General features: G+C 47.1%; 1 protein-coding gene across 2 annotated transcripts in view; it reads right to left on the reverse strand.

Moving 5' to 3' along the window:
* ano3 (anoctamin 3) overlaps positions 1–19,250 on the reverse strand; it is a 183,386-nt gene that overhangs the window by 57,294 nt on the left and 106,842 nt on the right. For both annotated transcript variants that reach the window (XM_078415487.1, XM_078415486.1), the window contains one exon: positions 1,973–2,055. In XM_078415487.1, the coding sequence (XP_078271613.1) occupies positions 1,973–2,055 (83 nt within the window). The remainder of the gene's footprint in view (positions 1–1,972; positions 2,056–19,250) is intronic.

A 19,250-nucleotide genomic window follows, 5' to 3' on the forward strand; every position in this document is an offset into this window, starting at 1 on the left:
CTTTCAGAGATACAGCGCGGAAACAGGCCCTTCGGCCCACCGAGTCCGTGCCGACCAGCGATACCCCACACACTGACATTACCCTAAGCACATTATGGACAATTTACATTTACACCGAAGCCAATTAAGCTACAAACCAGTACGTCTTTGGAGTGTGGGAGGAAACCGGAGCGCCCGGGGAAAACCCACGCAGGTCACGGGGAGAACTTGCAAACTCCGTACAGACAGCGCCCGTGGTCGGGATGGAACCTGGGTCTCTGGCGCTGTGGGGCAGCAGCTCTATCTCTGCGCCACCGTGCTGCCCCTCAGTTTGGTTTAGCTTATTATTGACACCTGCAGTGAAAAGCTTTCGTTTGCGTGCTGTCCAGTCAAATGAAAGGCTGTACATGAATACAATCAAGCTGTCCACAGTGCACACTTAAAGGATAAAGGGCACAACATTCCAGTGCAAAGATATAACTTCCTTCAAAATGGGTAGGAAGGAATTGGAGATGCTGGTTTATACCAAAGGTAGAGGAGGAGGTCTTTGGGCCAAACGTGGGCAGGTGGGACTAGTGTAGATGGGACATGTTGGTCGGCGTGGTCAAGTTGGGCTGAAGGGCCTGTTTCCACGCTGTGTCGCTCTATGACTTCATGACTTTAAAGTACAATTAAAGTAAGTTCAAAGGTCTCTCATGAGGTAGATGGGAGGTCAGGACCAGGTTCAGGTGTTGAGGTAGATGGGAGGTCAGGACCATGCAGAGGTGTTGAGATAGATGGGAGGTCAGGGCAACACTCTCAGGTGTTGAGGTAGATGGGAGGTCCTTCTCTCCTGTCTGTCCCGTTGAGTTACTGCAGCATTTTGTGTCTATCTTCACACGAGTTCTATGCTGTCCCACTTTCTCATCCACTCCCTACACACCAGAGGGTAATTTTAGAGAGGGCCACTTAACTCACAGACCTGTACGTCTTTGAGATGTGGGGGGAAATCGGAGCGCCCGGAGGAAACCCACATGGGCACAGGAAGAACGTACAAACTCCACACAGCCAGTTCCCGAGGCCTGGATCGAAACTGGGTCTCTGGCGTTGTGAGGCAACGGCTTCCCATTGTTCACCAGTATTCAGCACTCAGGCTGTGTGCCAATATGCGGCTGCCTCTGTTTGCTTTCACAGCAACATGCTAGTTTTAGTATAAGAAAATAACTGCAGATGCTGGTACAAATCGAAGGTATTTATTCACAAAATGCTGGAGTAACTCAGCAGGTCAGGCAGCATCTCGGGAGAGAAGGAATGGGTGACGTTTCGGGTCGAGACCCTTCTTCAGACTGATGTCGGGGGTGGGACAAAGGTAGGATATAGGTGGAGACAGGAAGATAGAGGGAGATCTGGGAAGGAGGAGGGGAAGGGAGGGACAGAGGAGCTATCTGAAGTTGGAGAAGTCGATGTTCATACCACCGGGCTGCAAACTGCCCAGGCGAAATATGAGGTGCTGCTCCTCCAATTTCCGGCAGGACTCACTATGGCACTGGAGGAGGCCCATGACAGAGAGGTCAGACTGGGAATGGGAGGGGGAGTTAAAGTGCTGGGCTACCGGGAGATCAGTTGCGTTAATGCGGACCGAGCGCAGGTGTTCAGCGAAGCGATCGCCGAGCCTGCGCTTGGTTTCGCCGATATAAATAAGTTGACATCTAGAGCAGCGGATGCAATAGATGAGGTTGGAGGAGGTGCAGGTGAACCTCTGTCTCACCTGGAAAGACTGTTTGGGTCCTTTGATGGAGTTGAGGGGGGAGGTAAAGGGACAGGTGTTGCATCTCGTGCGGTTGCAAGGGAAAGTGCCCGGGGTTAGGGTGGTTTGGGTAGGAAGGGACGAGTGGACCAGGGAGTTACTTTCGCCGAGCCTGCGCTTGGTTTCGCCGATATAAATAAGTTGACATCTAGAGCAGCGGATGCAATAGCTGTAACTCTGATGGTCACCAATGAGCATCCTCCTCACCTCCTCTTCTTCCCAATCAATTAGATCCCAGTTATAAGTGAGGACTGCTCTCCGCCTTTTCCAGAACTCCAGAAATACTGTGGCTGTAACAAGACAAAAATAAACTTCATACAAGAAAGATGTCTAGTGACTGTAATAAATAGGAACTGCAGATATTGGTTTATACCAAAAATAGACAGAAAAAGTGCTGGAGTAACTCAGCGGGTCAGGCAGCATCTCTGGAGAACATGGATAGGTGGCGTTTCACAGAGTGCTGGAGTAACTCAGCGGGTCAGGCAGCATCTCTGGAGAACATGGATAAGTGACATTTCAGGTCGAGAACCACCAGTTCCTTCTGTTTAAAATTGTATCCTTCTTTCCACTTGCTGTTCCCTGTTTCTCCACATGGTGGCACTGTTATATCTAAAAGCTATAATAAAGGTAAAAAAGACCCAGAGTGCTGGAGTAACGCAGCGGGTCAGGCAGCATCTCTGGAGAACATGGATAGGTGACGTTTCACAGAGTGCTGGAGTAACTCAGCGGGTCAGGCAGCATCTCTGGAGAACACGGATAGGTGACGTTGGATACACTTCTTCAGACTGATTGTAGTTGAGGAGTGGTAATATACTCATGTCTGAAGAAAGGTCTCAACCTGAAACGTCACCTATCCGCGTTCTCCAGAGATGCTGCCTGACCCACTGAGTTACTCCCTCACTTTGTATCCATCTAAGGTTTAGAGGGATAAGGGCCAAACGCGTGCAGGTGGGACGAGTGAATCTGAGGCATCTTGGTGGTCCTTTTTTGGGCACTAGTATCTGCAGTTCCTTCTACCTGCTGGAAATACTTAACAGGTTGGGCAGCGTCTGTGGAAAGAGTAACAAAGTTAACGTTTCAGGTTGAATAGCCTTCACTGACACTCCCACACTTCACACTGTCTGTAATGATGAACATTCTGTGGTTTGGAATATCTCACCCATCACAGGTGGCGCAGCGGTAGAGTTGCTGCCTTACAGCACTTGCAGCGCCAGAGGCCCGGGTTCGATCCTGACCACAGCTGGTGCCTGCACGGAGTTTGTCAGTTCTCCCCTTGACCTGCGTAGGTTTTCTCCAAGATCTTCGGTTTCCTCCCACACTTCATACAGGGTTAATTGGCTTGGTATAAATGTAAAAATGTGTCCCTAGTGTGAGTAGGTTAGTGTTCGTGTGATGGGGTCGCTGGTCAGTGCGGACTCGGTGGGCCGAAGGGCCTGTTTCTGCGCTGTATCTCTAAAACTAAAAACTAAACTAAAGTGAGAAACTCTCAACGTTCAACGTCCTGCGGTCTGGCATGTTTTGAATATCTAGTAAAGTCTCTACAAATTAAGTGATTCTAACTCAAAACCAAGAACCAGAGTACATAGGTTTAAGGTGAGCTTAGTTTAGTTTAGGTTAGAGATACAGCCCTAAACTAGCGCAGCGGTAGAGTTGCTGCTTTACAGCGAATGCAGCGCCGGAGACTCAGGTTTGATCCTGACTACGGGTGCTGCACTGTAAGGAGTTTGTACGTTCTCCCCGTGACCTGCGTGGGTTTTCTCCGAGATCTTCGGTTTCCTCCCACACTCCAAAGACGTACAGGTATGTAGGTTAATTGGCTGGGTAAATGTCTAAAAAAATTGTCCCTAGTGTGTGTAGGATAGTGTTAATAGTGTTAGTGTGCGGGGATCGCTGGGCGGCGCGGACTTGGTGGGCTGAAAAGGCCTGTTTCCGCGCTGTATATATATAATATGATATGATATGATGATAGTGATGGGGTATAAGCAAAGATATTAGAGGAGCAAGATAGACCCTAAAAACCGTAGAACGTCACGGCGCCATTTTAATAGGCAGAAACTTGCAGAAACATTTAAAAAGAAAAATAACAAAAATCTTTGAATTGATAGGTAAGATATATTCTGCATTTTAATGGTATCATCACACATACTGTTCTCCCAAAACACTGATTACACCGCGAGAGGCATAGTGAACGGCGGGTTTTGCCTACCAAAATGGCGGACGCTACACTCCTTTGCGTACTACACTTCAGTATAGGTGATTTCAACTGAGTGGTCCATCTTGTTCCTCTAGTATCTTTGGTTATGAGTGCCATCAGATCCTTCTTTTATCCCCACAGACCTATCACACCACACACACCAAGCCAAACAACAATGCCACAGAGCTCTCTCTGTTTCAACTACAAGGGTTCCCACATATAATACGCACCGACGATATCAAATGACCGCTGGCAAAGCACATTTCAACTAATTCTGAAAATCGTAAGATGCACGATACCGACCAATATATTCCTTGAAGACCAATTCTGCATTAGCCTCTTTTAGACAGGCCCACATATTAAATTTTTGAAGAGGTTCATAAGTGATAAGGGCAGAATTAGGCCATTCGGCCCATCAAGTCTACCCCGCCATTCAATCATGTAACTAGGAAAATTGACAGGGGAGAATCAGTGGATGTGGTGTACCTCGACATTCAGAAAGCCTTCGACAAGGTCCCACATAGGAGATTAGTGGGCAAAATTAGAGCACATGGTATTGGGGGTAGGGTACTGACATGGATAGAAAATTGGTTGACAGACAGAAAGCAAAGAGTGGGGATAAATGGGTCCCTTTCGGAATGGCAGGCAGTAACCAGTGGGGTACCGCAAGGTTCGGTGCTGGGACCCCAGCTATTTACGATATGCATTAATGACTTAGATGAAGGGATTAAAAGTACCATTAGCAAATTTGCAGATGATACTAAGCTGGGGGGTAGTGTGAATTGTGAGGAAGATGCAATAAGGCTGCAGGGTGACTTGGACAGGTTGTGTGAGTGGGCGGATACATGGCAGATGCAGTTTACTGTAGATAAGTGTGAGGTTATTCACTTTGGAAGTAAGAATAGAAAGGCAGATTATTATCTGAATGGTGTCAAGTTAGGAAGAGGGGATGTTCAACGAGATCTGGGTGTCCTAGTGCATCAGTCACTGAAAGGAAGCATGCAGGTACAGCAGGCAGTGAAGAAAGCCAATGGAATGTTGGCCTTCATAACAAGAGGAGTTGAGTATAGGACCTGTAGAAATAGGTCCTTCTACAGTTGTACCGGGCCCTGGTGAGACCGCACCTGGAGTACTGTGTGCAGTTTTGGTCTCCAAATTTGAGGAAGGATATTCTTGCTATTGAGGGCGTGCAGCATAGGTTCACTAGGTTAATTCCCGGAATGGCGGGACTGTCGTATGTTGAAAGGCTGGAGCAATTAGGCTTGTATACACTGGAATTTAGAAGGATGAGGGGGGATCTTATTGAAACATATAAGATAATTAGGGGATTGGACACATTAGAGGCAGGAAACATGTTCCCAATGTTGGGGGAGTCCAGAACAAGGGGCCACAGTTTAAGAATAAGGGGTAGGCCATTTAGAACGGAGATGAGGAAGAACTTTTTCAGTCAGAGAGTGGTGAAGGTGTGGAATTCTCTGCCTCAGAAGGCAGTGGAGGCCAGTTCGTTGGATGCTTTCAAGAGAGAGCTGGATCGAGCTCTTAAGGATAGCGGAGTGAGGGGGTATAGGGAGAAGGCAGGAACGGGGTACTGATTGAGAGTGATCAGCCATGATCGCTTTGAATGGCGGTGCTGGCTCGAAGGGCTGAATGGCCTACTCCTGCACCTATTGTCTATTGTCTATTGTCTATCATGGCTGATCTATCTCTCCCTCCTAACCCTATTCTCCTGCCTGCTCCCCCATAACCTCTGACGATGTCTTTGAAATGAGCAGCAAGTGTGGAATGAAATTAAAAGAACAGAACGAAGAAATGAGAGAAAAAGACACAAAGTGTTGGAGTAATCTCTTTTTTTTTTTAGAGAGATACAGCATACAGGAAACAGGAAACAGGAAACAGGAAAAATGAGAAATTGTTGTTTTCTTTTGAAGGGCTGGGAAATAACTTTATTACACAAGTCAAAGCTGCAGCCAAAATGATGGTGTAATCTCTGCACAGAGTCCGTACAACCTCACAGTGATTTTACCACAATCTACCTTCAAGTATGCAACATTTCATCAAATGACAAATGTGCCTTTCGGCCCATCAAGTCTACCCCTCCATTCAATCATGGCTGATCTATCTCTCCCACTCAACCCCATTCTCCTGCCTTCAACCCCATAACCGCTGACATCCGTACTAGTCAAGCATCCTCCCCTACAATCAGTCTGAAGAAGGATCCTGACCCAAACGCATCTATCTATGTTCTCCAGAGATGCTGCCTGACCCATTGAGTTACTCAGCACTTTGTGCCTTCTTGTCTTAAAAATCTATATTCCATTGCAATCTTGGAAGCAAAAAGCCGCTGGGTTTGGTTAATTGAGTTATTTGTCAGAGCCAAGGCAGAGTAAGTGATGTTAAAGTAGACATCAACCATTAGTTGTGTAGGAAGGAACTGCAGATGCTGGTTTAAACCGAAGATAGACACAAAATACTGGAGTAACTCAGCGGGACAGGCAGCATCTCTGGAGAGAAGGAATGGGTGACGTTTCGGGGTCGAGACCCTTCTACAGTCTCGACCAGAAAGTCTTCAGTCTGAAGAAGGGTCTCGACCCAAAACATCACCCATTCCTTCTCTCCAGAGATGCTTCTCTAGATAGAGGTCTTTAGGATAGCGGAGTCAGGAGGTATGGGGAGAAGGCAGGAACGGGGTACTGATTGAGAATGATCAGCCATGATCACATTGAATGGCGGTGCTGGGTCGAAGGGCTGAATGGCCTACTCCTGCACCTATTGTCTATTGTCTAATGTCCAGAGATGCTGCCTGTCCCACTAAGGGATCAACCATTAATTAAATGAACGGCAGAACGCACGCAAGCAGTTGAATGAAAAATCCCTGTTCTAATCCACTTGTAGTAATTGCAGTGAAACCAAACTGGGTAGAAGAGGCTTGTAATTCATTAAAGTCAAGCAACATCAGAAGGATAAAACCCTTATCCACCACACCCACACTCTGACGTACTGAACATTTCAACTTCCTGTAAAAGCCGCACCCCAGAAGGCATGGTATATTGCAATGCAGCATTCTACGCACCCTTAAAAAAGGGAGTCAATAATTTTACAACAATCTGAACTCAACTCAAAGTATGATGAGTGTTTGACGTCACTGGGCCTGTACTCGCTGGAGTTTAGGAGAATGAGGGGGGACATAATTGAAACTTCCTGAATAATGAAAGGCCAGTGGAGAATGGACGTGGAGAGGATGCTTCCACTAGTGGGAGAGTCTAGGACCAAAGGTCACAGCCTCAGAATACAAGGATGTATCTTTAGAAAGGAGATAAGGAGGAACCTCTTTAGACAGAGGGTGGTGAATCGGTGGAATACATTGTCACCAAAGGCAGTGGAGGCCAAGTCAGTGGATATTTTAAGGCAGAGATAGATTCTTGATTAGTACTAGTGTCAGGGGTCATGGGGAGAAGGCAGGAGAATTGGGGTTAAAAGGAAGAGATGGATCAACCGTGATAGAATGGCGGAGTAGACTTGATGGGCTGAATGGCCGAATTCTGATCCTAGAAATTATGAATTTATGAAGTAGTTCAGTCGTTGTAAAGTGCCCTGGAGCATTGTGAGATATTCTCCAAATTTGGCCTTTCAGTCCCAAGCTGATAGCGATGTCTTCCCTTCCAAACCCCCAGAGTTCCTAAATTACTCCATCTTCCTCCTTCAATAAACCCCAAACCGTGGCCGGCACGGTGGCGCAGTGGTCGAGTCACTGCATCACAGCACCAGCGACTCGGGTTCAATCCCGACTACGGGTGCCGTCTGTACGGAGTTTGTACGTTCTCCCCGTGACCTGCGTGGGTTTTCCAGAGATCTTCGGTTTCCTCCCACACTCCAAAGACGTACAGGTTTGTAGGTTAATTGCCTCGATATAAATCTAAATTGTCCCTAGTGTATGTAGGATAGTGTTAGTGTGCAGGGATCACTGGTCGGCGCGGACTTGACGGGCCTGTTTCAATGCTGCATCTCTAAACTAAACTAAACTAAAGATCTCGTTTTACTGTGTGGGTTTCCTCCAGGAGCTCCGGTTTCCTCCCACATCCCAAAGACCTGCAGGTTTTATAGGTTAACCGGTCCTCTGTAAATTGCTCTGTGTGTGTGCGGGGAGTCGATGAGAAAGTGGGATAACGTAGAATTAGCGTGAATGGGGTTTCTGTGGCTATGGGTCGTGGAGCCAATGATCCGGTTCAGGGAAGTCCTCGACTTTAACAATTTAACAAACTTTACAATTTCTCCTTTTCATTAGATCCTCAGGTCACGCATGCTTCTGTAAATGAAAACGCAACGAAAGTACTTGTTTAATTGTTCTGGCATTTCTTTATTCCCCATTATGAGTTCTGCCATTTCTGATTGTAAAGGAACTACAAGAGTCACACAGCACGTAAACAGGCACTTCGGCCCAACTTGCCCTCGCCAACCAAGATGCCCCATCGACGCTAGTCCCACCTGTCCGCGTTTGGCCCACATCCCTCTATAGCTTAGATAGACACAAAGTTCTGGAGTAACTCAACAGGTCAGGCAGCATCTCTGCAGAACACGAAAATACACACAAAGCTATCAAAGAACACAAAAATACAGAAAACTCAGTTCACCAGCATTTCTGAAAATGTATTTTCATCCTCTTTTACAAAAGCAGAACCCAATTATTTGTTTCATTGTTTTGGCATTTCTTTGTTTCCACATTATGAGTTCTCCTTTTTCCGATGTTAAAGGACCTGCCAAAGTCTTCATCAAAATGGATCGAGTGATACATAAAAGGGGATGTGGAGAGGATGATTCCACTAGTGGGAGAGTCTAGGATCAGAGGCCATAGCCTCAGAATTAAAGGACGTTCTTTTAGGAAGGAGATGAGAAGGAATTTCTTTAGTCAGACGGTGGTGAATCGGTGGAAAGGCTGTGGAGGCCAAGTCAATGGATATTTTTTAAGGCAGAGATAGTTAGATTCATGATTAGTACGGGTGTCAGGGTTTAAGACAATAGACAACAGACAATAGGTGCAGGAGGAGGCCATTCGGCCCTTCGAGCCAGCACCGCCATTCAACGTGATCATGGCTGATCATTCTCAATCAGTACCCCGTTCCTGCCTTCTCCCCATACCCCCTGACTCCGCTATCCTTAAGAGCTCTATCCAGCTCTCTCTTGAATGCATTCAGAGAATTGGCCTCCACTGCCTTCTGAGGCAGAGAATTCCACAGATTCACAACTCTCTGACTGAAAAAGTTTTTCCTCATCTCAGTTCTAAATGGCCTACCCCTTATTCTTAAACTGTGGCTCCTTGTTCTGGACTCCCCCAACATTGGGAACATGTTTCCTGCCTCTAACGTGTCCAACCCCTTAATAATCTTATACTTTTCGATAAGATCTCCTCTCATCCTTCTAAATTCCAGTGTATACAAGCCTAGTCGCTCCAGTCTTTCAACATATGATAGTCCCGCCATTCCAGGAATTAACCTAGTAAACCTACGCTGCACGCCCTCAATAGCAAGAATACCCTTCCTCAAATTTGGAGACCAAAACTGCATACAGTACTCCAGGTGCGGTCTCACTAGGGCCCTGTACAACTGCAGAAGGACCTCTTTGCTCCTATACTTAACTCCTCTTGTTATGAAGGCCAACATTCCATTGGCTTTCTTCACTGCCTGCTGTACCTGCATGCTTCCTTTCAGCGACTGATGCACTAGGACACCCAAATCTCGTTGTATGTCCCCTGTTCCTAACTTGACACCAGTCAGATAATACTCTGCCTTCATATTCTTACCATCAAAGTGGATAACCTCACACTTATCCACATTAAACTGCATCTGCCATGCATCCGCCCACTCATACAACCTGTCCAAGTCACCCTGCAACCTCATAGCATCTTCCTCACAGTTCACACTACCACCCAGCTTTATATCATCTGCAAATTTGCTAATGGTACTTTTAATCCCTTCATCCAAGTTATTAATGTATATTGTAAATAGCTGTGGTCCCAGGACCGAGCCTTGCGGTACCCTACTAGTTACTGCCTGCCATTCTGAAAGGGACCCATTTATCCCCACTCTTTGCTTTCTGTCGTCAACCAATTTTCTATCCATGTCAGTACCCTACCTCCAATACCATGTGCTCTAATGTTGCCCACTAATCTCCAATGTGGAACCTTGTCAAAGGCTTTCTGGAAGTCAAGGTACACCACATCCACCGGCTCTCCCCTGTCAATTTTCCTGGTTACATCCTGAAAGAATTCCAGAAGATTAGTCAAGCATGATTTCCCCTTCGTAAATCCATGCTGACTCGGAACAATCCTGTTACTACTATCCAAATGCTCCGCAATTTCGTCTTTTATAATTGACTCCAGCATCTTCCCCACCACTGATGTCAGACTAACTGGTCTATAATTTCCCGTTTTCTCTCTCCCTCCTTTCTTAAAAAGTGGGACAACATTAGCTACCCTCGAATCCACAGGAACTGATCCTGAATCTATAGAACATTGGAAAATGATCACCAATGCATCCACAATTTCTAGCGCCACCTCCTTAAGTACCCTGGGATGCAGACCATCAGGCCCTGGGGATTTATCAGCCTTCAGCCCCATCAGTCTACCCAACACCATTTCCTGCCTAATGTGGATTTCCTTCAGTTCCTCCGTCACCCTAGGATCTCTGGCCACTAGAACATCTGGGAGATTGCTTGTATCTTCCTTAGTGAAGACAGATCCAAAGTACCGGTTCAACTCGTCTGCCATTTCCTTGTTTCGCATAATAAACTCCCCCGCTTCTGTCTTCAAGGGACCCACATTTGCCTTGACTATTTTTTCCCTCTCTATGGGGAGTAGGCAGGAGAATGGGGTTAGGAGGGAGAGATGGATCAGCCACGATTGAATGGCGGAGTAGACGTGATGGGCCAAACGGCCTAATTCTACTCCTATCACTTATGACCTTATGATCAACCTCCTCTTTGAAAACACCCATCGACTTGACCTCCGCTGCCGTCTGTGGCTCTGAATTCCATAGATTCACCCCCCCGCCCCACACGTTCCCTTGAGATGCTGCCCGACCCAAGGAGCTATTCCGGCCCCTCCAGGTCTCCTTTTGTTACCCGATTAAGAAATATGCGTCCACATCCAAAGACGTACAGGTATGTAGGTTAATTGGCTGGGTAAATGTAAAAATTGTCCCTAGTGGGTGTAGGATAGTGTTAATGTACGGGGATCACTGGGCGGCACGGACTTGGAGGGCCGAAAAGGCCTGTTTCCGGCTGTAGATATATGATATGATGATATGATAAATATGACTTTGAACCCACTTGCTTCGAGGAGAGTATCTTTACGTGGGCAGAGGCGGGAACTAATTAACCGAACAAAAGTGTGTGCGTCACACAAATATTTGGTTGCAAAACCTCAAACATGGCAAAAACACACCCACCCGCTTTGCAACTTGGAGAGGGTGTAAGTGTTCTAAGTACCTGTAAGTCAATACCATCAGAAGGGCGGCCAAGGGAACAGGTTTATCCAGTTCTGACTGTATGAGGAATCTGCACCTGCCCTTTGAGCTCATTTGCCTTGCGATCACACATACAGTAGGGACTTAACTAGCTTCGAAACGACGAACAATTTGCCTCCCTCTTTCAATCCAATCATTCGACAAACAAGGTAAGTGAATCTTATCTCTACTGTCGTGTTGAGTTTGAATTAGTTTGAACTTTGTGACAATTCTCCTGCACCTGCCGCAGTAAATCAGTGCTAGTTGCTGCAGTGGCTTTTTTTGCAGTTTAGTTTAGTTTCGAGATACAGTGTGGAAACAGGCCCTTCGGCCCACCGAGCCCGTGCCGACCAGCGACCACCCGTTCCACCCTGATCATGCACACCAGGGGACATTCACGGAAAAAAAATGTATTGTTAAAATATTTAATTCTTCTTGTTGTGATATTATCAAAACTGTCAGGTGTCACGATATCTTCAGGAGTAATGGGGTGGTTTAGAGTTTCGGTTAGTTTAGTTTGGTTTAGAGACACAGCGTGGAAATAGGCCCTTCGGCCACCGAGTCCGTGCAGACCGACAATCGCCCCTACACCAGTTCTATCACTTGGGACAACTTACAGAGGCCAATTAACCTACAAACCTGTACGTTTTGGAGTGTGGGAGGAAACCGGAGATCTCACAAGGTCACGGGAAGAACGTGCAAACTCCGTACAGACAGTGCCCGCAGTCAGGATCGAACCCGGGTCTCTGGCGCTGTGAGGCAGCAACTCTACCGCCACCCCATCGTACTTGCTCGGATAACACATATTGACATCACAGTAGTAAATTAAAACTACAGGATGCAAAATAATCCTTTTTCTTGCACTGAACACTAAAACTAGCATTTATTCACAAAATGCTGGAGTAACTCAGCAGGTCAGGCAGCATCTCAGGAGAGAAGGAATGGGTGACGTTTCGGGTCGAGACCCTTCTTCGGACTGATCACTCTGAAGAAGGGTCTCGACCCGAAACGTCACCCATTCCTTCTCTCCCGAGATGCTGCCCGACCTGCTGAGTTACTCCAGCATTTTGTGAATAAATACCTTCGATTTGTACCAGCATCTGCAGTTATTTTCTTATACTAAAATTAGCATGTTGCTGTGAAAGCAAACAGAGGCAGCAGCATATTGGCACACAGCCTGAGTGCTGAATACTGGTGAACAATGGGAAGCCGTTGCCTCACAACGCCAGAGACCCAGTTTCGATCCAGGCCTCGGGAACTGGCTGTGTGGAGTTTGTACGTTCTCCCTGTGCCCATGTGGGTTTCCTCCGGGCGCTCCGATTTCCCCCCACATCTCAAAGACGTACAGGTCTGTGAGTTAAGTGGCCCTCTCTAAAATTACCCTCTGGTGTGTAGGGAGTGGATGAGAAAGTGGGACAGCATAGAACTCGTGTGAAGATAGACACAAAATGCTGCAGTAACTCAACGGGACAGACAGGAGAGAAGGAATGGGTGACGTTTCGGGTCAAGAACCTTTTCCAGCATCTGCAGTTCCTTCCTACATAGAACTAGTGTGAATGGGTGATCGATGGCGGGCGTGGATTGGGTGGGCTGAAGGGCCTGTTTCCATGCTGTAATCTCTCAACTAAACTAAGCTAATATTCGGGGAATAGCTGGATGTGGGCACACGACTAAGTTCACTTTGGAAATGAGTGTCAACAAAGACTATGTGTGTAGTGATTTGCAACCACCCCCATAGACCCGGGTTCGATCCTGACTACGGGTGCTGTCTGTGGGGAGTTTGCACGTTCTCCCCGTGACCTGCGTGGGTTTTCTCCGGGTGCTCCGGTTTCCTCCCACACTCCAAAGACGTACAGGTTTGTAGGTTAATTGGCTTCGGTAACAAATCGCAAATTGTCGCTAGTGTGTGCAGGATAGTGTTAAGGTATCACAAAAAGCTGGAGTAGCTCAGCGGGTCAGGCAGCATCTCAGGAGAGAGGGAATGGGTGACGTTTCGGGTCGAGACCCTTCTTCAGACTTTGTCACCCATTCCTTCTTTCCTGAGATGCTGCCTGACCCGCTGAGTTACTCCAGCTTTTTGTGTTACCTTCGATTTGCACCAGCATCTGCAGTTATTTTCCTACAGGATAGTATTAATGCGCTGGTTGGCGTGGACTCGATGGGCCGAAGGGCCTTGTTTCCGCGCTGCGTCTCTAAGCTAATCTCTACCACTGTTTTTCTTGAGAAACCTGCTGAGTTGGCTCAGAATTACACAAAGGATTTGGCAGCACAAGGCAGGTTTTTCCCTGAAATAAATCTTTGGTCGATGTTTGTGTTCTCCACTAGCTCTCACCTTTCCCCCACCCCGGCCAAGCCCATCGCACTACAACAATCCAAAGACGCTGAATCACATCACCCGAGTAACAAACGGTAATCACAGTCCTGAACATTTAGTTTTAGTTTCGAGATGCAGGGCGGAAGCAGGTCCTTCGGCCCACCAAGTCCGCGCCGACCAATGAGCACACTCACACTCTCCTACACACACTAGGGACAGTTTACAATTTTACCGAAGCCAATTAACCTACAAACCTGCACGTCCTTGGAGTGTGGTATGAATGCTATTACAGAAACAAGGAAGTGCAGGTGCTGGTTTACAGTAAAGGACACAAAGTGCTGGAGTAACTCAGCGGGTCAGGCAGCATCTCCGGAGAACATGGATGGGTGACATTTTGGGTCAGGACCCTTCTTTAGTCACCCATAAATTAGTGTTATGTTATCCCACTTTCGAATCCTACACACTAGGAACAATTTACAGAAGCCAATTAACCTAAAACCCGCACGTCTTTGGGATGTGGGAGGAAACCGGAGCACCCGGAGAAAACCCAAGCAGGTCACATGGACAACATACAAACTCTGTACAGACAGCACCCGTAGTTGGGATCGAACCTGGGACTCTGGCGCTGTGAGGCAGCAACTCTGCCGCTGCACCGCCATACTGCCCTGTCAGAATTCAGAATCAGGACGATGAATTCAGAAGTCAATTATTCACAAAATGCTGGAGTAACTCAGCAGGTCAGGCAGCATCTCGGGAGAGAAGGAATGGGTGACGTTTCGGGTCGATTACCTTCTTCAGACTTCAGACACCAGTCTGAAGAAGGGTCTCGACCCGAAACGTCACCCATTCCTTCTCTCCTGAGATGCTGCCTGACCCGCTGAGTTACTCCACCATTTTGTGAATAAATACCTGCCGATTTGTACCAGCATCTGCAGTTACCTTCTCACAATTCAGAAGTCAAGATACAAAGCTTTAGATCAAAATCGAACATGAAAGTTTTAACATTGCCATGGATAATTTGCGCAAAAAATTATTTCATCTCCTACCTAATACTGATCTGTAACTATACAGCATAGCAAAAATTGCAGAACATATCATATAGAGTTAACGGTGGTATATGCGCGGCATGGTGGCACAGCGGTAAAGTTGCTGCCTTGCAGCGCCAGAGACCAGGGTTCGATCCAGACTGCGGGTGCTGTCTGAACGGAGTTTTGCAGAGGGTGGTGAATCTGTGGAATTCTTTGCCACTAAAGGCTGCAGAGGCCACATTAGTGGTATATTTAAGGCAGAAATAGATAGATTCTTGATTAGTACGGGTGTCAGAGATTATGGGGAGAAGGCAGGAGAATGGGGTGTGGAGGGTCGAGATAGATCAGCTATATAAGGAGACACAAAATGCTGGGGTAACAGGACAGGCAGCATCTCAGGACAGAAGGAATGGGTGACGTTTCGGGTCGAGACCTTTCTTCAGATCAGCCACGATTGAATGGCAGAGTAGACTCGATGGAACGAATGGCCTAATTCTACTCCCATCATTTTTGATATTATGACCTTAAAACAGTATTCAAATTGACTATTAGTGCAATATAACTCACCAAATTCCATTTACAGTCATCTAAATAATATTCAAATTCGCACTAGATTCTCTGATTTTGATTCGGCCAAATGGACCTTAAGGTTTAAACATAAATCTTTTCCAAAAAATAATAATTTTTTAACTCAGGTTAGTTTAGTTAGTTTTAGAGATACAGCATAGAAACAGGCCCTTCGGCCCATCAAGTCCACGCTGACCATCGGTCACCTGTTCACATTGGTTCTACGTTATCCCACTGCACACTAGAGGCAATTTACAGAGGGCCAATTAACCTGCGAACTTGCACGTCTTTTTGGGATGTGGGATGAAACCCATGAGAACAGGGAGAACGTGCAAACTCTCCACAGACAGCACCTGAGGTCAGGATGGAACCCGGGTCTCTGGCGCTGTGAGGCAGCAGCTCTACCCGCTGCGCTGCCGTGCCGCCCCTATTTAAATCAAAGGTAAATATTCATTTCTGCTGCAAACTTACATTGCGTGCAATGCTAAGTTTACTAAAGCTCAGGTTCAGCTACAAAGTGAACATAATCTGATCAAAGAGCAACGGATGCTGATAATAATGACCAGTTTCATCCCGGCCAGCAGCATAATCAAGGACCAGTCTCACCCCGGTCACTCCCTCTTCTCCCCTCTCCCATCAGGCAAGAGGTACAGAAGTGTGAAAACCGCACACCTCCTGATTCAGGGACATTTTCTTCCCGGCTGTTATCAGGCAACTGAACCGTCCTCTCACCAACGAGAGATCGGTCCTGACCTCCCATCTACCTCTTTAGAGACCCTTGGACTATCTTTAATCTGACTTAACTGGGCATTATCTTGCACTAAACATTATTTGTTTAAGTTGCTAAAGATTCATCCTGTATCTGTGCACTGTGGACGGCTAGGTTGTAATCTTTTAGTCAGCACACAACAAAAATATTTTCACTGTACCTTAATACACGTGACAATAAACGAAACTATCATTACAAGATTACATTACATCCCTTTATCCTGTATCTGAACACTATGTACATTGTAATTATGTGCAGACTTTCTGCTGACTGGTTAGCACGCATCAAAATGCTTTTTAGTACACCTCGTTACACGTGATAATAAACTAAAGTAGACGTTTGGTGAGTGAGGCAATCAGTGAGCAATGTTGGATGGTAATTATCTGTGAATGTGCTCTGCCCGTGAGGAGAATTACGCGTGTGTTGCCACATGAAATTGTAATATCCTACGATTAAAAATAGAACAATAATTGCCCGGGAAGACTGATTTATATGATAATAGACAATAGACAATAGGTGCAGGAGTAGGCCATTCAGCCCTTCGAGCCAGCACCGCCATTCAATGCGATCATGGCTGATCACTCTCAATCAGTACCCCGTTCCTGCCTTCTCCCCATACCCCCTCACTCCGCTATCCTTAAGAGCTCTATCCAGCTCTCTCTTGAAAGCATCCAACGAACTGGCCTCCACTGCCTTCTGAGGCAGAGAATTCCACACCTTCACCACTCTCTGACTGAAAAAAGTTCTTCCCATCACCCATTAAATAACATTAATCCGGTTCAGAGTAGTTTATTGTCACGTGTACCGAGGTACAGTGAAAAGCTTTTTGCCGCGTGCTAACCAGTCAGCGGAAAGACAACACGTGATTACCATCGAGCCGTCCACAGTGTACAGATACACGATAAAGGGAATAACGTTTTGTGCAAGATAGGGACACTTTTTACATTTATACCAAGCCAATTAACCTGCAAACCTGCACGTCTTTGGAGTGTGGGAGGAAACTGGAGCACCCGGCCGCTCCAAAGATGTGCAGGTTTGTAGCTAAATTGTCTGGGTATAAATGTAAATTGTCCCGAGTGTGTGTCGGATAGTGTTAGCGTGCGGGGATCGCTGGTCGGTGTGAACTAGGTGGGCTGATGGGCCTGTTTCCGCGCTGTATCTCTGAACTAAACTGAAGTAAATCATGGGCTGGTGCTAAAACTGGAGATGTTGCCTATGCTTACAACATTTGAATAGTTCAATCAGTCTGAAGGAGGGTCCCAAACTGAAATGTCACCGATCCATGTTCTGTTTCAGTTTAGTTTCAGCTCAGTTCAGTTGAGTTTATTGTCACGTCTACCGTGGTACAGTGAAAAGCTTTTGTTGCGTGCTAACCAGTCAGCGGAAAGACAACGCATGATTACAATTGCGTCACCCACAGTGTACAGATAGATACATGATAAGGGAATGCTGCCTGACCTGTTGAGTGACTCCAGCACTTTGTGTCGTTCAGTGGGACATTGGACCGGAGTGAACCCTTTGGGTCCCAACCTCTCCTGCGGGCCCGGCAACCCTCCCCCAACTGATGCCGGCCGGGGAGTCTCCCCTGGGGCCGTGGCGGGCGAGGGGGGAGGGGAAAGGGGAGAGGGAGCCACTCACATCGACCTTGGGTGGTCAGAGCGTCGGCCAGAGCGAGCCGTAGACCCGTTGGGTGGAAACCTCTCCTGCTGCGGCAGCTCGACGGCGGCGGCCATCTTCTTTGACGCACTGTCGCAGCTCTGCACCACGGGAGGAAGGTCAGACGCGGGGCACGTCGGGACGGGCGCCGGTCCACCCGGCGGGGGTGGGGGTGGGGGAGCGCATTTATTAAAGTTCACTAAGTTAATTGTATACACTTGAATTTAGAAGGGTGAGAGGGGATCTTATTGAAACATATAGGATAATTAGGGGATTGGACACATTAGAGGCAGGAAACATGTTCCCAATGTTGGGGGAGTCCAGAACAAGGGGCCACAGTTTAAGAATAAGGGGTAGGCCATTTAGAACGGAGATGAGGAAGAACTTTTTCAGTCAGAGAGTGGTAAAGGTGGAATTCTCTGCCTCAGAAGGCAGTGGAGGCCAGTTCGTTGGATGCTTTCAAGAGAGAGCTGGATAGAGCTCTTAAGGATAGCGGAGTGAGGGGGTATGGGGAGAAGGCAGGAACGGGGTACTGATTGAGAGTAATCAGCCATGATCGCATTGAATGGCGGTGCTGGCTCGAAGGGCTGAATGGCCTACTCCTGCACCTATTGTCTATTGTCTATTGTCTATTGAATGGTGGTGCTGGCTCGAAGGGTCGAATGGCCTCCTCCTGCACCTATTGTCTATTGTCTATTAATTGTTTTTAAAATGTAACAAAACTTGATCAATTGAGACCGCAGGGGATGGTGGGTAAGGTGGACCTAAAATTATTGCACTATCATGTACCATTTTGGCTGTATTTCGGGAACAAATATATCCACAAACCCACAAACAAATATATACATAAAACCCTCATATAAACAAGATGAGAGTTTTAGTAATATATAGATTGACAGCTGTGCCTAATCAGATGATCTTTTGCAGGATTCACATCCGGGGAGATTGACCGAGGGAACCGACACAATGGAGTTGTTTCTAAGAGTTTTAATGGCCTCTTGTCTAAGCTGCCAACTCTTGACCATTGGAAGTGCGCAATTATCGACCATAAAGGTATCAACAACAGCTTCAGAGAGTTTTACAACATCTTCAACTCTCCCCAGTTCTGTAAGCACCAGCACTACTCCAACTTCCCCAGAGCCAACCAGCGATCCTGGTATTGACTCCACGCCCAACGTCACCACTCCCACTGCGGCCTCACAAACGACATCAGCGGACAACACTTCTGTGTCCATGTCGACAGAAGGAGGTCTCGACGTTACAAGCAACAGCACGACTGTATCAGCAGGAACCACCAGCAATCTGAATACGTCGGCCGCCAATGCCAACGTCACACCTGTGGTGACCAGCGGTCAACCCACCACCGAATACACGCCAACGGGAGACACAACCGGGACGGACAGCGACGCGAGTACAATCTCACCAACGACGCCAACCGTGCCAGCAACGTCCGCCGACAAT

The sequence above is a fragment of the Rhinoraja longicauda genome, chromosome 18 (genome assembly GCF_053455715.1).
Source record: "Rhinoraja longicauda isolate Sanriku21f chromosome 18, sRhiLon1.1, whole genome shotgun sequence".
Lineage (NCBI taxonomy): Eukaryota > Metazoa > Chordata > Chondrichthyes > Rajiformes > Arhynchobatidae > Rhinoraja > Rhinoraja longicauda.